The sequence below is a fragment of the Torulaspora delbrueckii genome, chromosome 4, assembly GCF_000243375.1.
Source record: "Torulaspora delbrueckii CBS 1146 chromosome 4, complete genome".
NCBI classification, from domain to species: domain Eukaryota; kingdom Fungi; phylum Ascomycota; class Saccharomycetes; order Saccharomycetales; family Saccharomycetaceae; genus Torulaspora; species Torulaspora delbrueckii.
Window position 1 is genome coordinate 937,098 of NC_016504.1, and position 13,973 is coordinate 951,070.

Here is a 13,973-nt window from a genome sequence, read left to right on the forward strand (position 1 = left end):
CTTGCGATACCGGAGTTAACTAAGCGCACTTACCAAAGGGGTCTAGGAGTTAATTGCCTTTACCTGCAATTTTGGTAATTACCCCCAATTACGCATTTTTTTCACTTGTTGCTTAGTGCCCTATTCTACATGCCACCCGGTGATTGCGGGTAGGATTTTGAGAAACTTTCTTAACTATGCGAATTCGTGCTGGAATTGAAAAATTTCTGAGAAAGGAACGACGATTGTTATCACAGTAAAATTTCGGACACGTATTGCAGATATTTGTCATTGTTCTTTTGAGCTTCTTTGGCGAGGGAACGTAGCAATTGCTGTATCTTTTCCTGGGAATTTTCATCCGACAGATTTTCCGGTTTATCGAGACCTTGCTCTTTGACTTGGCGTACCCAGTCCTTTAGCAAAATCTTTAAGCATTTGTTACCATGCGAAAGTTCCTCTGACGTTAACTTAGCCTTTTTGATCTCTCTGTTATAGTGCTTCAGACTTTCGAGCTCTTCGGCCTTGCGCTTGGCCATCTTGATGATCTTTTGCGGAAATTGAACGACTTCCGCAACATGGATTCCGAACGACTGGTCTGAAATGCCAGGCTCGACCTTGTAAAGTAGCGTAATATCGTCACTGTCGTTGTGATTTGAGTCGCCTTTCTCGATATGTGCTACAACATGCATATTTTGCACATTGGATAGCTTGTCCGACAATGCTGTTAGCTCGTGGAAATGGGTTGCAAACAGTGCGAAGCAGCCAATCTTGCCTGCTATGAATTCTGCAATTGCCCATGCAAGCCCGAAACCATCGTACGTGCTAGTACCACGACCTAATTCGTCCACAATAATGAGAGAGTTCTTAGTAGCATTTTTTAGAATCGAAGCGGTCTCCAACATCTCTACCATGAATGTTGATACTCCTTTCAATTGGGAGTCTCCTGCACCGACTCTGCACAGAATTGCGTCAACTACGGCGATCTCTGCTTCTTCGCAAGGAACGAAGCAACCGATTTGAGCCATCAGTGAAATGACACCGACTTGTCTGATGTAGGTAGATTTACCGCCCATGTTTGGTCCCGTAATGATTAGGAAATTAGCCACGTCGTCCTCCAGTAATACGTCATTGGAGATAAATGCGACATCGTCCTGCATTTCAAGGACTGGATGTCTCGAATTAGTCAAACGTGTCTTTCTTTGAGTGTTGAGTCCATGCATTATGGGTCTGATATAGGGAATAGGAGCGTAGGAGGATGCATGCGCAAATGAGCACAAAACGTCGAGATTGGCTAAGATCAGTGATAAACGTTCAAGTACTGGGCTGTAAGTGAGCGTTATGCTGACAATCTCTTTGACCAGTGTAGATTGCTGTTTTTCATATTCCTTCTGGAGAGTTGCAGTCTCATTAGCTATTTCCTTGAGCTTCTTAGTACTGAAATAAATACCAGCCTTCACGGTCGACAACTCCATATACTCCTTACGTTTACGCAACTCCTTGGCATCGTTACGGGTCAATCTCATACACCATCCGTGTATGTGATGGTTCTCCAATTTTAGCTTCTTCTCTGGGTCAAAACCGAGATCTTCTGCGGATTCCATATGTATGGCATTGATTTGATCCCTTAGTGAATCTAGTTGATCTCTGATTCGAGCGAGCTCCTCGTTGAATTCTACCTTGATCATGTATTCGTTGGATTGTTCAAAGACCTCTAAGTCAACCGTGGTTTCAACCATTTCTTCTAAACTAGCAAGTGGACCCGTTTGGGCCAATAAAGGGTCCAACCAGACAGCCTTAATTAAATTTTTAACTTCGTTCTGCACCTGATCATCACTCAAAAAGGACTCCAACAGCTGCGTTATCTCTGGAATCTTCTTGCAAAATTGATAAATCTTTAACACTCCTTCGAGATTACTGCTCCCCATTAATTTCTTAGTGATCCGACGAACGTCAGGAATTGCTGGTAAGTAGTCAGATTGTAGCATTTGTCTTAGTTCTAATTGATCGATCAAATATTCCACAAGAATATGCCTTTTTGTAATTTTTTCTACATCAGTCAGTGGTTGTTTTAGCCATTCATTTAGTAGTCTCACACCAGCGTTGGTTTTACAATTGTTTAGTAACTGAAACAATGATGTAATCTTACTTCTATTGGAACCTAAGCTCCCGAAGGAAGCATTCGGCCCAGATATAGTTAATGACTGCGAATTATTTTGTGGGAAAAGATTTAATGCTTTTATCGCAGAAGCGTCCAATTTTATGAACTCCTCCAAAGAGTGCTGCATCACTTCATATTTGCCAATTTGGTCCTGATCACTTAGCAATTGCAAATAACCTAGAAGGGCTCCGCACGCGCCTAGTGCCAAGTTGGAGTATTTCGACAAGGAGAGCGATAGTTCATCACCCACAAGTTTAGTCAAATCAATCTCTACATTTTTTTCTGAAAAATCTTGGCTCTTAATGAATGTTGCCACGCAGTTGCAGCGTTCAATAACACTACAGATCTTCTTCATTTCACTATTCAGGTTTTCGTTTTTAGACAAATCCGGCAGCAAACACTCTCTCACACCTAACTGGATCAGAAAACTCTCTAAGTTCGAGAAAACCTCATTGTCTATAATATCAAGCATCCCAATTTTATAATCACTAGTATCAACAAATGACACTCCAATAACGCAAAAACCTTCCTGCGAATTGAACTGTAGCTTCAAGCTTGCCATGACTATTGATGAGTCCACGGCAACATTCATTATATCCTGTACTTGTTCGATATTTCCAGGGGATGCACTCTTCAAAAGCTTCCACGATTTATCGTAAATCTCTACCTTGTAGTTGAGATCCAAAAGGCACGTCTTCAGTAAGCTACTGGCAACCTGAGGTGATACCGTAACATATTTCATTGGGCCCTTGAATTCCTTCGCTACTACCCCATCAACTTTGCAATCTTTCAACACAGACTGTGTATGATATACATTATCTGCCACAAAATGTGCATCTTCCCCGATAACGGTGTAGTAATCTCCCTTATCCACTATTCTTACGGTTGAAGAAGGCTTTTCTGGTAGGCTCACAAATCTTTTATAGAATCCACGCTCCTCAGAGATATCAGAAAACTTTAAGTCTGGTCTTGTAGATGACATAATAGGTCCCCGGTGACTGGATGAGACGGTTTGGTCGACCTTGGATCGCTGTCGAGAGGAGATGGGAATCTTCGATGTACTAAAGACCTTTATGTCAGAGAAAAAAATGCTACGCGAAAGAATTGGAAAGTCGCGTAAAGCTGTAAGGTGTAACAATCGAAGAACTCGACACTTATTTGACATTCAATTGATCGACTTAGATGAAGGATGTGATCGATGCTAGGTTTTTAACAATTTATCAATCGTTTCTAGAGGCAAAGCGGTGTAAACTGTCATACAATAAAATTATTTATAATTGTCTATATTTGAGCTACGTTTTCTCATAATTGGTTCAGTTCGCTATTTGAGAGATCTTGGATTTGTACTCAGCATTTTTCTGCGATATTTGATCAATCTTTTGTTTATTTTTTCCTTGTATATTCTTTTGAGTTTTGATCTCCTTTAGGAGACGATTCACGTATTGCTCATATTCATGGATTTGTTTTCTCAGACCTGCCAATTGGCTGCTGAGGAAATTATTGGATCGCATGTACGACACATGCTTTGCCACCACTTGGTCTAAGAACATTTGCTTGGCTATTTCCTTATAGAACTTGACCACCACGGCTTCACGTTCTTTAAAGCATTCCTTAAGTTCATCATCTTTCATTCGAACAATATTGAGACCAAAGTTTGACTCATTCAATTTCTTCAGATAGAAGTCGAACTGAGCCAATGTCTCATCAGTGACAATGTTTCTGTAGTAGAACATCAAATGCGACATGAATTGAAGAGATTGAGACCTGTGACACTCTATGAATTGAAGTTGTTTTTGATACAAATTGTTCTCTTGTCTCAAGTCAAGTACCTTACGTCTTTCCCTGTGGAAATTTTCTTGAATTTTTAAATTACCAATCTTGAGTATTTCAATTGTGTTCTCATAGCGACGCAATTTGTTCCCAGTCGCCTCAATATTATCTCTCATCTCTCTTTCAGTTCCCTGTTCCTTACTGAAAGTACCCGCTAAATCTGCAAGCCTTGTGGTCGTAATGCTGTGCTTTTCTTGTAACATTTCATGATCGAAAACCAAATTTTTATGTTCCTTCTGTAAATCTTCCAGCTTGGATTTTAGAACTGCAATATCTGTTTTTAATTCATTCTTGCTCTTGATTTCCGACTCGGTCTCTTTTTTAGCCTGTGAGATATCCTTTTCTGCCCTTTCAATCGCCATCCTCTCGCTAGTTTTAGCTTCTTGAATTTTTCCCTTGTAACTCTCCACTTCCTCAGAAAGCATATCGATTTCATCCGTGGCTTCCTCCAAATCTTTGTCCATTTTGTAAATTTTCTCGTTTGAATTATCTAACGCTTTCTCCAACTCCACCTTTTTTGCATCCTTCTTCAAGCATTGTTCTTTGAATTCAGAAAGCTCGAGTTTCAGTGATTTCAAAATTTCACTAGTTTCTTTCAATGACCTTTCCAGCTCCTGTTTCTCAGCAATTTTTTTCTGACACTCATCCTTTGAATAAATTAAATCAGCTCTGTGCGCTTTGACATTTTCCTTGACCTCATCTAATTGCTTCTGTAGTTCCAAGTTGTTTGCTTCTTTTGCCTTAAACTCACTTAGCAAATTTGCCAATTCACTTTTGCTCGATTCCAAATCACCAGACAAAGCTTTATTCTCTTCACGAAGATGCTCCTGACATTGGACCTCATGCTTAATAAAATCAAGCAATTGATTTGAAATTTCAGCAATTGTGACAGATGAACGTCCGCCAATGTATGACGAGATCTTAGCATCCTTCGTCATCAATTTCAAAGCATTGTCAAAATTCTTAAGTGCAAGGGAACTGTTGTCAATGACGGTAGAATCCTGTGCCACAGGCGTGATGAACTTTTGTTTGGCAGGTTCAAAGACATAATTGTATGGATTTTCTACAACATCTCCATGTGGAGTCAAAGGCGATACCTCATCTGGTTTACCTTCGTGACTTTCTGCGGGTGAAGCGGAAAACACTAGTCCAACCCTTTCTTTCAATAGCTGTGCTCTTTCTATAGAACTGGAGGTACTTGCAGACTCTGAGGAGTTTTCGTTCAAACCGTTCCTCTCCGGAGTCATAATTGCATCTAGTTCACCGGCATCACGTTCTGGAGAAGATCCTGGAGATACAGCTTCTAACTGATCTGCCAGTTTGGCCATATTTTTCTGGCGTTTTTCTTCATGTGAAATCATATCGGCGTCGTCGGTACTTGGAAGCCTTAAGGTCTCAACAGCTGGAATTTCACTCACACCAGATGAAGTCACCATCTCAGTAGCATGACGGTGACGATGATGATGACTTCTAAAATGTTTCCAAAATTTACTACTTGTTGGAGTTGTTGGTGTCGTTGGCGTCTCTGGCAGCTTGGATTCTTCTTGCGCATCACCAGCACTTTTCGCCAGTTCAACGCCCTCATCACCCTGAGCACCAACCTGCAAATTCACCTGCTCTTCCTTTTCATGAGCAGAGTCTCTTTTAAAAAATGCCCGGAAACCACCTCTCCTACTTCCTTGCCGCTGAGGAGTACCCTCAGCAATAGCAGATTCATTGGTCAAAACAGGTTCCAATTTAACTGGGCTCTCAGTCGCTGAAAGTTTGTGATGTCTTGACCGAGAGAACCAACTTCTAAAGGAAGAATCATGATGCTCTTCATTTTCATCATCATCTGAACTAGTAATCTCATTATCTTCCCGAATGGAATAATCTTCCAATATTGGTATATTTGACCCGGCAGTTCTGATTTCGATCTGCGTTACTTCCTCCTTCGATGACTCAATTATCACGTCGGCGTCCGTGTGGGGAGTTTGCTCTTGTATTTCAGAGTTCATCTTTTGCCACTTAATAGTGAAAATTAACCTCTTCTCAATGTATCGAGAACTAAAGTAATCTAACTAACAAGCCTTTTCCTGAGTTCTCTTGAATTTTTGTTCTTTCGTAGGTCCATTAAATTATTATTTAATTAGCGTCACAAGAGCGGATTTTGTGTCGTTCTAACGAAACCCATAGGAAGCCGAATTAATGCCACCATGGTAAGGAAAAAAATATTTGAAAATATGAGCCGGAGGTGAAATAGATAGGTATTATACTGTGTCCTGTTCAGACAATTTTGGATCCCTGTGGTATGCAAAGAACTGTGCAAAGATGATGAAGTCCATTATCAAAGTACCAGAACTACCGACTAACCAGGAAGCATTCAAAAGTAGGTATTGAGGATCGAAAGAGATGGCCAACACAGAGATGATAAAAGTAGTATTACCTAAACATGCAAAGAGGAAAAATAGGAACGAAATTCCTTCACATGATTGTCTTTCAAAGTTCAATAGAATCTGTGGTACACGGGAACCCAAATAAAGCACAGCACTTATGTAACCAAAAACTTGAGCTAGGATGTTAAGCTCCAAACTTGGTCCGTCTGGTTTCGAACGGTTTGGGTTTTGACAGTAGGAGATATACCAAGAAAGGAACCCGGCCAATATAACAGATAATACAATGACACTATCATGCAGGTAGTTTTTCTTAACAACTTCCCTCTCAGACTCTAATAAATCATCAGCACTTTCAATAATTCCACCTACGTTGTCTCTCGAAAGTGGAGCTGAAGATTGTGCGTGTAGTAAAGGTTGATTTTCGTTGAAGACATCTTGCAAAACGTTCTCATTGATGGGATTAGCAGGCGATAGGTGAATAGGGTCAATTTTTTGTTCGGGACCATACCATAGACATTGCAATAAGAGTGCGATATCAGCGACCGTATAGTACGCCGCTAGTATTATCATTGTAGGTAACAATTTTTGTAAAACGGCCCCTAGCAAGTTGAAAACGTCACCCACTAACCACAATATAACGAAAAGCAGTGATAGACCATCTGCAGATTTACGGTAAAAATTCTCGTAAATTTGAGGAACAAACACAATGACCCAACAAGCGATGGATATCGATCCTGTTATTCCACTAACCGTCTGTGCGGTCCACTCTATAGGTACAAAGTGCATCGATAAAAAACTTGAATCGGCTTTCTAAAATCAATTATCTTGAAGTATAGATACTGAAGTGCTTATAAACCATCAAAATACTAGCGATGACTCTTTTCGAGTCTTATATGCAGAGCAACTAGTGGAAATTTTTCACTTGACGCCTATGCTCTTGTTACCCGAAAAAAATTTCAGCTTAAAGGTCAGTAAATGAGTCGATCAAAGCTATATATGTGACGTCTATAAGTTTGTTAGATCTGCTGGGCTGTCCTCCTCAGCATCGTTTTCTGTCTGGTCGGTTTCTGACGCTTGATCCAATTTTCTTGGCGGTAAAACATACTCTAGAGCTTCTTTCCAGTCGTGATTGTCGAAATATTTGAGCATCAGTTGTATAACGTGTGTTGTGGTCAGCACTTTCCTTCCCGCCACGTTTATATACTCTCCGATAGGCAGTCTTCTTGCTGGAATACCTAGTTCTTTGGCTTTGTTGTAACATAAAAGTTTGTGCCTGTTCTTGTCGACTATTCCTCCGACGATGTATGTCATGCCAGAGTCCAATGAGTCAATCTTTTCGTCTGTGTCGGCTGTTAAGTACACCAATTTGGACTTGTCAGCTTCCAAAATGGCATCCTCATCCGCTGTGAATTTAAAGTTTTTCCATTGCTCATAGTTACAGCCCTTGAGTCCCTCATCGAATCTTTCCTTGAGCCTTTTGTTGAAAGACGTCACCACGATATTTGCCGAGTATTGTTCTCGTCTATTACTTGAATAAGCCCTTGTGATTTGGTTTGACGTACTGACGATCTCCTTATCATTCATCAGGTCGTCGAATGCACAGTCTATTATAATATTGATGCCAGACTCCTTCTGGTTGACGTTGACCTTTGGTGGTCTTTTCAATTCCTCGGGGATCTCTTCACCTCGGTCTAAAAATGCCTGGATCTTGGCTCTTCTATTCTCCTTAGCCTTCTTACGTTTTTGCTTACGTACTTTGGCGTATTCTTCCGACAGGTCCTTGTACTGCTGTTTCTTCCACACTTTCTTCCACTGCCTCTTCGACATACCCTCAGGAACCGGTGGAAGAACTGTGGACCTTCTTATAATAATTTCCTCATCAGGCTCCGACATATTGAACAGCCACAACGAGATCTCTAGAGATGGGATGGAACCTGTTCTATCGAGATTCAACTGATCAACTGTCATTTTTTTTTTTTTAGCTCATCGCTTGAAAAATTCATCAAAATTCATCAAATTGACATTAAAATAGTTTGAATGTTCGAATTTAGAGCCTCGTAAGAACACTATGCGCCCCCTTATGTAGTTTTGTGAAAATTCATGGAGGACTATAGCTTTGAGTTTACTTTGTGAATACTTTTCAATCTCTAAGTCCTCTAGCGAAGCGAATTTGTGCAATTACACCAAAATTCAGTCTTGCAACTTGAAAATACGAGCAAAATTTATGAAAAGCTCACGAAGCCCTTGTAATAAGATCACCTTTCGAAGCCCGAATCGAATCAATTAACTTACCTCTTCCTAGGACACCCCGGCAGGGTTACTTGATCATATAAGAGACGCGAGTTATAACACTTGCAAGTTAGTAAACGTGAACAGTTTCAGACCACCAAATTTGGGCATTTCATGATGTCTAGACCTCAATTGACCTTGCAACTTCCGTGGGTAGAGAAATATCGTCCTGAGAAGTTGAAGGATATAGTTGGTAATGAGGAAACCGTCGAAAGATTGGAGCAAATTGCAAAAGATGGTAATATGCCCCATATGATTATATCAGGCCTTCCTGGTATTGGTAAGACTACGTCGGTTCATTGTCTTGCGCATGAACTTTTGGGGAAATCGTATTCGCAGGCAGTGTTGGAACTCAATGCTTCTGATGACAGAGGTATTGACGTTGTGAGAAATCAGATCAAGCATTTCGCACAAAAGAAGTGCCACTTGCCACCGGGAAAGCACAAGATTATTATCCTTGATGAAGCTGATTCGATGACAGCTGGTGCTCAGCAGGCTTTAAGGAGAACCATGGAACTATATTCCAACACCACACGATTCGCGTTTGCCTGCAATCAGAGCAATAAGATCATTGAACCTTTGCAAAGTAGATGCGCAATCTTACGATACTCCAAACTATCCGATGAACAGGTCTTGAAGAGACTTATGGAGATCATAAAGGCTGAAAATGTGTCTTTTACAAATGATGGACTGGAAGCTATCATCTTTACCGCAGAGGGAGATATGAGACAGGCTATTAATAATTTACAAAGTACCGTGGCTGGTCATGGTCTAGTTAGTGGTGACAACGTCTTTAAGATTGTAGACTCACCGCATCCTTTGATTGTCAAGAAAATGTTACTTGCAGATACACTGGAAGAATCTATATCACATTTGAAGAACGATCTTTGGGATAAAGGATACTCTGCTGTCGATATTGTCACGACTTCCTTTCGTGTTACTAAGTCATTGTATCAAGTGAAAGAAGCTCAGAGATTGGAGATGATCAAAGAGATAGGTATAACACACATGAGAATACTCGAAGGTGTGGGTACCTATTTGCAGCTGGCGAGCTTATTAGCCAGAATACATAGACTAAGATAATGTATAACGCGAGTGCTGAATGTCACCTAATAGAGTAGTTATGAAGGCTCGAAGCGACTAAATGAAAAAAGGTCCACATTGAAATTTCAATATCGAATTTTAAAGTTAGAACAGAAGGCTTAATGGAGGCATTGGGTAATGTATTGGGCGTGGAAACCGAAAAACTGTTGGCATATGAAGATTCGGAACTGGAAACTGATTACCAAACGGCCTATTTGACCAATTGTCGTGATCAAAGATTTCAAGCAAACAATAGCCTCTGGAAGGAGCTGGAGAGACTACGGGAAAAGCATGTCAAGGTCCAATATACGGTTGAAGAAGTAATCCCGCCCTTGCGTGAATACATTCAGCGATTTAACCAGCAATTGTCCGAATTTACTAGTGATTTGGGATTTATCAGGAATAAATCATCTGAGCTAAAGTCACTACTCGAATACAACTCTACTAAATTGGCGAACGTTAGTCCTCTAGTGAATGATCTCATTATCCCCCCCAATGTAATAAATGAAGCTGTTCATGGCAAAATAAATCAATCATGGCTCGACTGTATCGACTTTTTAAAGGATAAACAAGAGATTTATGCCAAATACCAAAACTCTGATGATACTGCAAAACCAAAGGATTTCGATGAATTGTGTAAGGTACTGGAGTACTTAAGAGTAGTGGTATTGGAAAGGTCGCGGCGTTTCATAATACATCAAATCAAGCTGTTACGGAGTCATCAGCCAGTCCCCTCGCAACAAATCCAGCAAAGAATGATGCAAGTCCGCGAGATATTTCAATTCATAGTAAAGAACAATCATTCTTTGGCCCTCGAACTAAGACAAGCTTATGCGTATAGCATGAGGTGGTACTACAAAGCATACTTTTCGCGGTATATTAGATCCCTGACGATTCTACAATTTAAAACCATTGACTCACAATATGCCCTGGGAAACGGACTTACGAATACGTCAGTGAACAGATCCAGTGCGTACGGGCTTTCCAGTTATCTCTCCACTAACTATGGAAGATCGGCAGGACCTGTGACGGACGATTCGATCCAAGAATATTTCCAAGTAGATAAGAGAATCTCACTTTTAACTCAGGAAGATAATACGGTCATGGTCTCACAAATTGCAGAGAACAACACAATGCAAAACTACATCGAGGTTGGTTTCAAGAACTTAAATCTAGCCATACTGGACAATTGTAGAGTCGAATTGACATTTCTAGCAAAGTTCTTCCAGATTGGTGACAATGAAGAGGAAGTGAAAGGTATTATAGAGCAGATTTTTCAACCAACCTTTGCTGAAGCGCTTGAATACACCAAGCATCTTATTCAAAAGACATACGATATTTTTGGTATTTTGATAAGTATCAGGGTCGTACAGCAACTACAGTTTGAGTCCCAGAAACATGATCTCTCCGCGGTAGGAGATTTTTTAAGCAGCCAGCTCATGATTCTTTGGCCCAAATTCCAACAACTCGTAGACTTTCAATGCGAGAGTTTACGCAAAGTTCCTATAACGACAACCGTAGCAAAAATTTATGGAAACCCAAACCATAGAGATCCTCTGACGACCCCTCATGAATTGACCGTTCAATTCTCACGCTTTTTGACAAGTTTCCTCAAGTTGGCAACTACCCACAAAGAGCAAATTGACGAGAGATCTGAACCGTTATACAACTCCATTACTCGGTTAAGAAATGATTTCGAGACTGTCATGACTAAATGTAGCAAGAGAGTCAAGTCACCGGAAAGATTACTTGCGACAAATTACATGTTCCTTTACAACTCCATACAGCATCAGCACATTCATGAAAGCGACTCAGAAGCACTACCACTAATTGTGAGGGAGACTGAAGACCATTTCAAAGCTCTGGTTGAAGCCTTTAGTAGAGTCACATGATTTTCATCGCTTGTTGTAATCAATAAACTCACCTAACAAGCAATGCTCCATTAGCCATCCAACTTGATTGATATTTCTCGAGCTAAAATGAATTAGAACATATCTAATAGTCATATACGTATCCTCAATTATACAAGTCACTTGTGATTTTGACGGTCTAGAGAGGCTTGATTGAAAATTCCCAAGCAAGCGTATCTTCATATGAACAATATAGTGCGCTGCGTATGAACACGATTTTAACTGCATCTCAAACAAAGGTTGTTGAATTTCCCTACGCACCTAACGGTACTCTAAAAGTTGTGGCTGGTCCTGGATCTGGGAAAACGCTGACACTGCTGCACAAGGTTCACCGCCTTATCACTTCTGGTCAGGTAAAAGCAGATGAGATCGTTATTCTTTCGCTCACGAATAAGGCAGTCGATAGTGTTATTGCTAGACTATATGGCATTTTTGAAGACTTAAATGAAGAGCATTCTGAGGATGATCTAAAAGACATTGTGAGCCGGATAGGCGTCCATACGATTCACGGTTTGGCTAATCGGGTAGTCTCAGAGAATGAAGGCCTAATAAGCGTTATTGAGGAGAATGGCTGGAGAGGACTAATGAAATTGGTCTCTGATGACTTCTGGAAGAATAAACGCTCTAAAGCACCAAATACAAGAGAATTCAAGAAATTATTCGAAGAGTACACTCATGGTGGTGATAATAAGAGTGAAGTGATGAGTAAAGTTGCCAACATTATGCGTAATTGTGGTGTAGTAACTAATGATGAATTGATAGTACGAGCAGCACAATACTTGCAGAAGGATTATCAGTCTGCATTAGCCCCCGAGGATACAAGATTGACTAATGATCTCAAAAAAAAATGTAAAATTGTGCTCATAGATGAATTTCAGGACCTCTATCCCTCTTTGTTACCATTCTTGCGCGAGTTGTCCGAGGGCAAACAGTTGATCTTATTTGGGGATTCGAATCAAAGCATTTACGGCTTCCTGGGAAAGAATAAGGAAGTTATGAAAGGTCTTGAGGAACTCCAGAATGGGAATAACCTCAAAGTAATGCATTTGCAAGACAATTTCAGGTGCACACCTGAAATAACATTAGCGGCAGGTAAAGTCATTCGTGGTAATCGTGAAATAAAAAACAAGAGCGAAGAAGAAATCAACCTGAAACAACCCAGTGGTATTGAACCTATAATAAACGAAGTATCAGATCCAATCGACGAGCTAGAATTCCTAACTGATCAAATCTGTCAGTTGGTTTGTAGTTCAGCTAGACTCGGCGATATAGCAGTACTAGTGAGAACTAATGCTCAAATGGAAATCATTGCGGACCATCTAAAAGCTTATGGAATTAAATCATATAAACTAACTGCACAGCCGGATTGGCTCACTGATGTCAGAATCCAATTCTTGATAGATCTTCTTCGAGCCGCCACCTTGAGTTATCGTGAAGAATTGAAATTGCGGAATGAAAGTACGCCGCAGGTTGAGCCTTGGAAAACCGACTTCAGCATAATTGTGACTCTCAGCGCATTAAGGGGGGTAGGCAACCAGTCTATTCAAACCCTTTACAATGACTGCCGACGTCTAGGATTGTCTTTGTGGAATTATATATCTACGGTATCGAAGAGTAGTTGGCCCAGCGCGGTAACGAACAAGAAGAGAATAGAAATTTACGCAAAAGAGATGAAGGACCTTGCTGAAGATCGTAGACTTATTACAATGGAAGACCCTATGTCGCTGCTGAAAGAAATTTGCAATTTAGCGCATCGCCTGGGTGCTCAGGTTGTCCAGCCACGAAGCAACAACGAAGCAGATCAATTCAAAGAGCATCTAGAAGAGATGCTCAAAGTGATGAAATTGTGCTCACAAAACAAACCTGATAATATATCACTCGGCGAATGGTTCCTTCAAACGTACTTTGAACAGAGCATGGTACGCCATCATGGGCCCTCAGGCACGAAATTAGGATCAAATGCAGTAATACTATCGACTATACATTCATCCAAAGGTTTAGAATTTCCTATAGTCTTTCTAATGGGAGGGTTTAACCCATTCTATTCGTTCAACCAAATTGAAGAAAATGTTCTTTATGTTGGAATGACTCGCGCCAGAAACCTACTCTATTTGAACAATATAAGACACCCTAGGATAAGTTCCAACTCAACTAAGAGGGACATTATAGGTGATGAGAAATTTTGGAAATACTACAACGCCGATCTTAACAGGCGAGCCGATGTATGTTCCACACTTGCCTGGCGTAATTACGGTTCAATGCAACGAAGATACGGACTATCTTTACCGTGTCGACGATCCTACACGACATTATGCCGCAAAATGCTAATTAAATTACTTAAGTAAATAA

At 40.5% G+C, this 13,973-nt stretch overlaps 7 protein-coding genes across 7 annotated transcripts; 3 read left to right on the forward strand and 4 right to left on the reverse strand.

Annotated features, from left to right (window-relative positions):
• Positions 1-230: 230 nt before the first annotated feature.
• On the reverse strand, positions 231-3,119 carry MSH2 (mismatch repair ATPase MSH2; the record flags this gene model as incomplete). Its single annotated transcript, XM_003681264.1, has 1 exon — positions 231-3,119. One exon carries the CDS (start codon positions 3,117-3,119, stop codon positions 231-233), a length of 2,889 nt encoding a protein of 962 aa, XP_003681312.1.
• Positions 3,120-3,450: 331 nt separating this feature from the next.
• On the reverse strand, positions 3,451-5,964 carry SPO21 (Spo21p; the record flags this gene model as incomplete). Its single annotated transcript, XM_003681265.1, has 1 exon — positions 3,451-5,964. The coding sequence occupies one exon, from the start codon at positions 5,962-5,964 to the stop codon at positions 3,451-3,453; it is 2,514 nt and encodes an 837-aa protein (XP_003681313.1).
• A 252-nt stretch (positions 5,965-6,216) lies between these two features.
• On the reverse strand, positions 6,217-7,128 carry YPQ1 (cationic amino acid transporter; the record flags this gene model as incomplete). Its single annotated transcript, XM_003681266.1, has 1 exon — positions 6,217-7,128. The coding sequence occupies one exon, from the start codon at positions 7,126-7,128 to the stop codon at positions 6,217-6,219; it is 912 nt and encodes a 303-aa protein (XP_003681314.1).
• A 219-nt stretch (positions 7,129-7,347) lies between these two features.
• TRM10 (tRNA (guanine(9)-N(1))-methyltransferase) lies at positions 7,348-8,310 on the reverse strand (the record flags this gene model as incomplete). The annotated part of the gene is made up of 1 exon (XM_003681267.1): positions 7,348-8,310. The coding sequence occupies one exon, from the start codon at positions 8,308-8,310 to the stop codon at positions 7,348-7,350; it is 963 nt and encodes a 320-aa protein (XP_003681315.1).
• Positions 8,311-8,745: 435 nt separating this feature from the next.
• RFC4 (replication factor C subunit 4) lies at positions 8,746-9,714 on the forward strand (the record flags this gene model as incomplete). The annotated part of the gene is made up of 1 exon (XM_003681268.1): positions 8,746-9,714. The coding sequence occupies one exon, from the start codon at positions 8,746-8,748 to the stop codon at positions 9,712-9,714; it is 969 nt and encodes a 322-aa protein (XP_003681316.1).
• Positions 9,715-9,836: 122 nt separating this feature from the next.
• On the forward strand, positions 9,837-11,606 carry VPS52 (Vps52p; the record flags this gene model as incomplete). Its single annotated transcript, XM_003681269.1, has 1 exon — positions 9,837-11,606. The coding sequence occupies one exon, from the start codon at positions 9,837-9,839 to the stop codon at positions 11,604-11,606; it is 1,770 nt and encodes a 589-aa protein (XP_003681317.1).
• Positions 11,607-11,830: 224 nt separating this feature from the next.
• Positions 11,831-13,969, forward strand: HMI1 (ATP-dependent 3'-5' DNA helicase; the record flags this gene model as incomplete). Its single annotated transcript, XM_003681270.1, has 1 exon — positions 11,831-13,969. One exon carries the CDS (start codon positions 11,831-11,833, stop codon positions 13,967-13,969), a length of 2,139 nt encoding a protein of 712 aa, XP_003681318.1.
• Between the last annotated feature and the right edge of the window lie 4 nt (positions 13,970-13,973).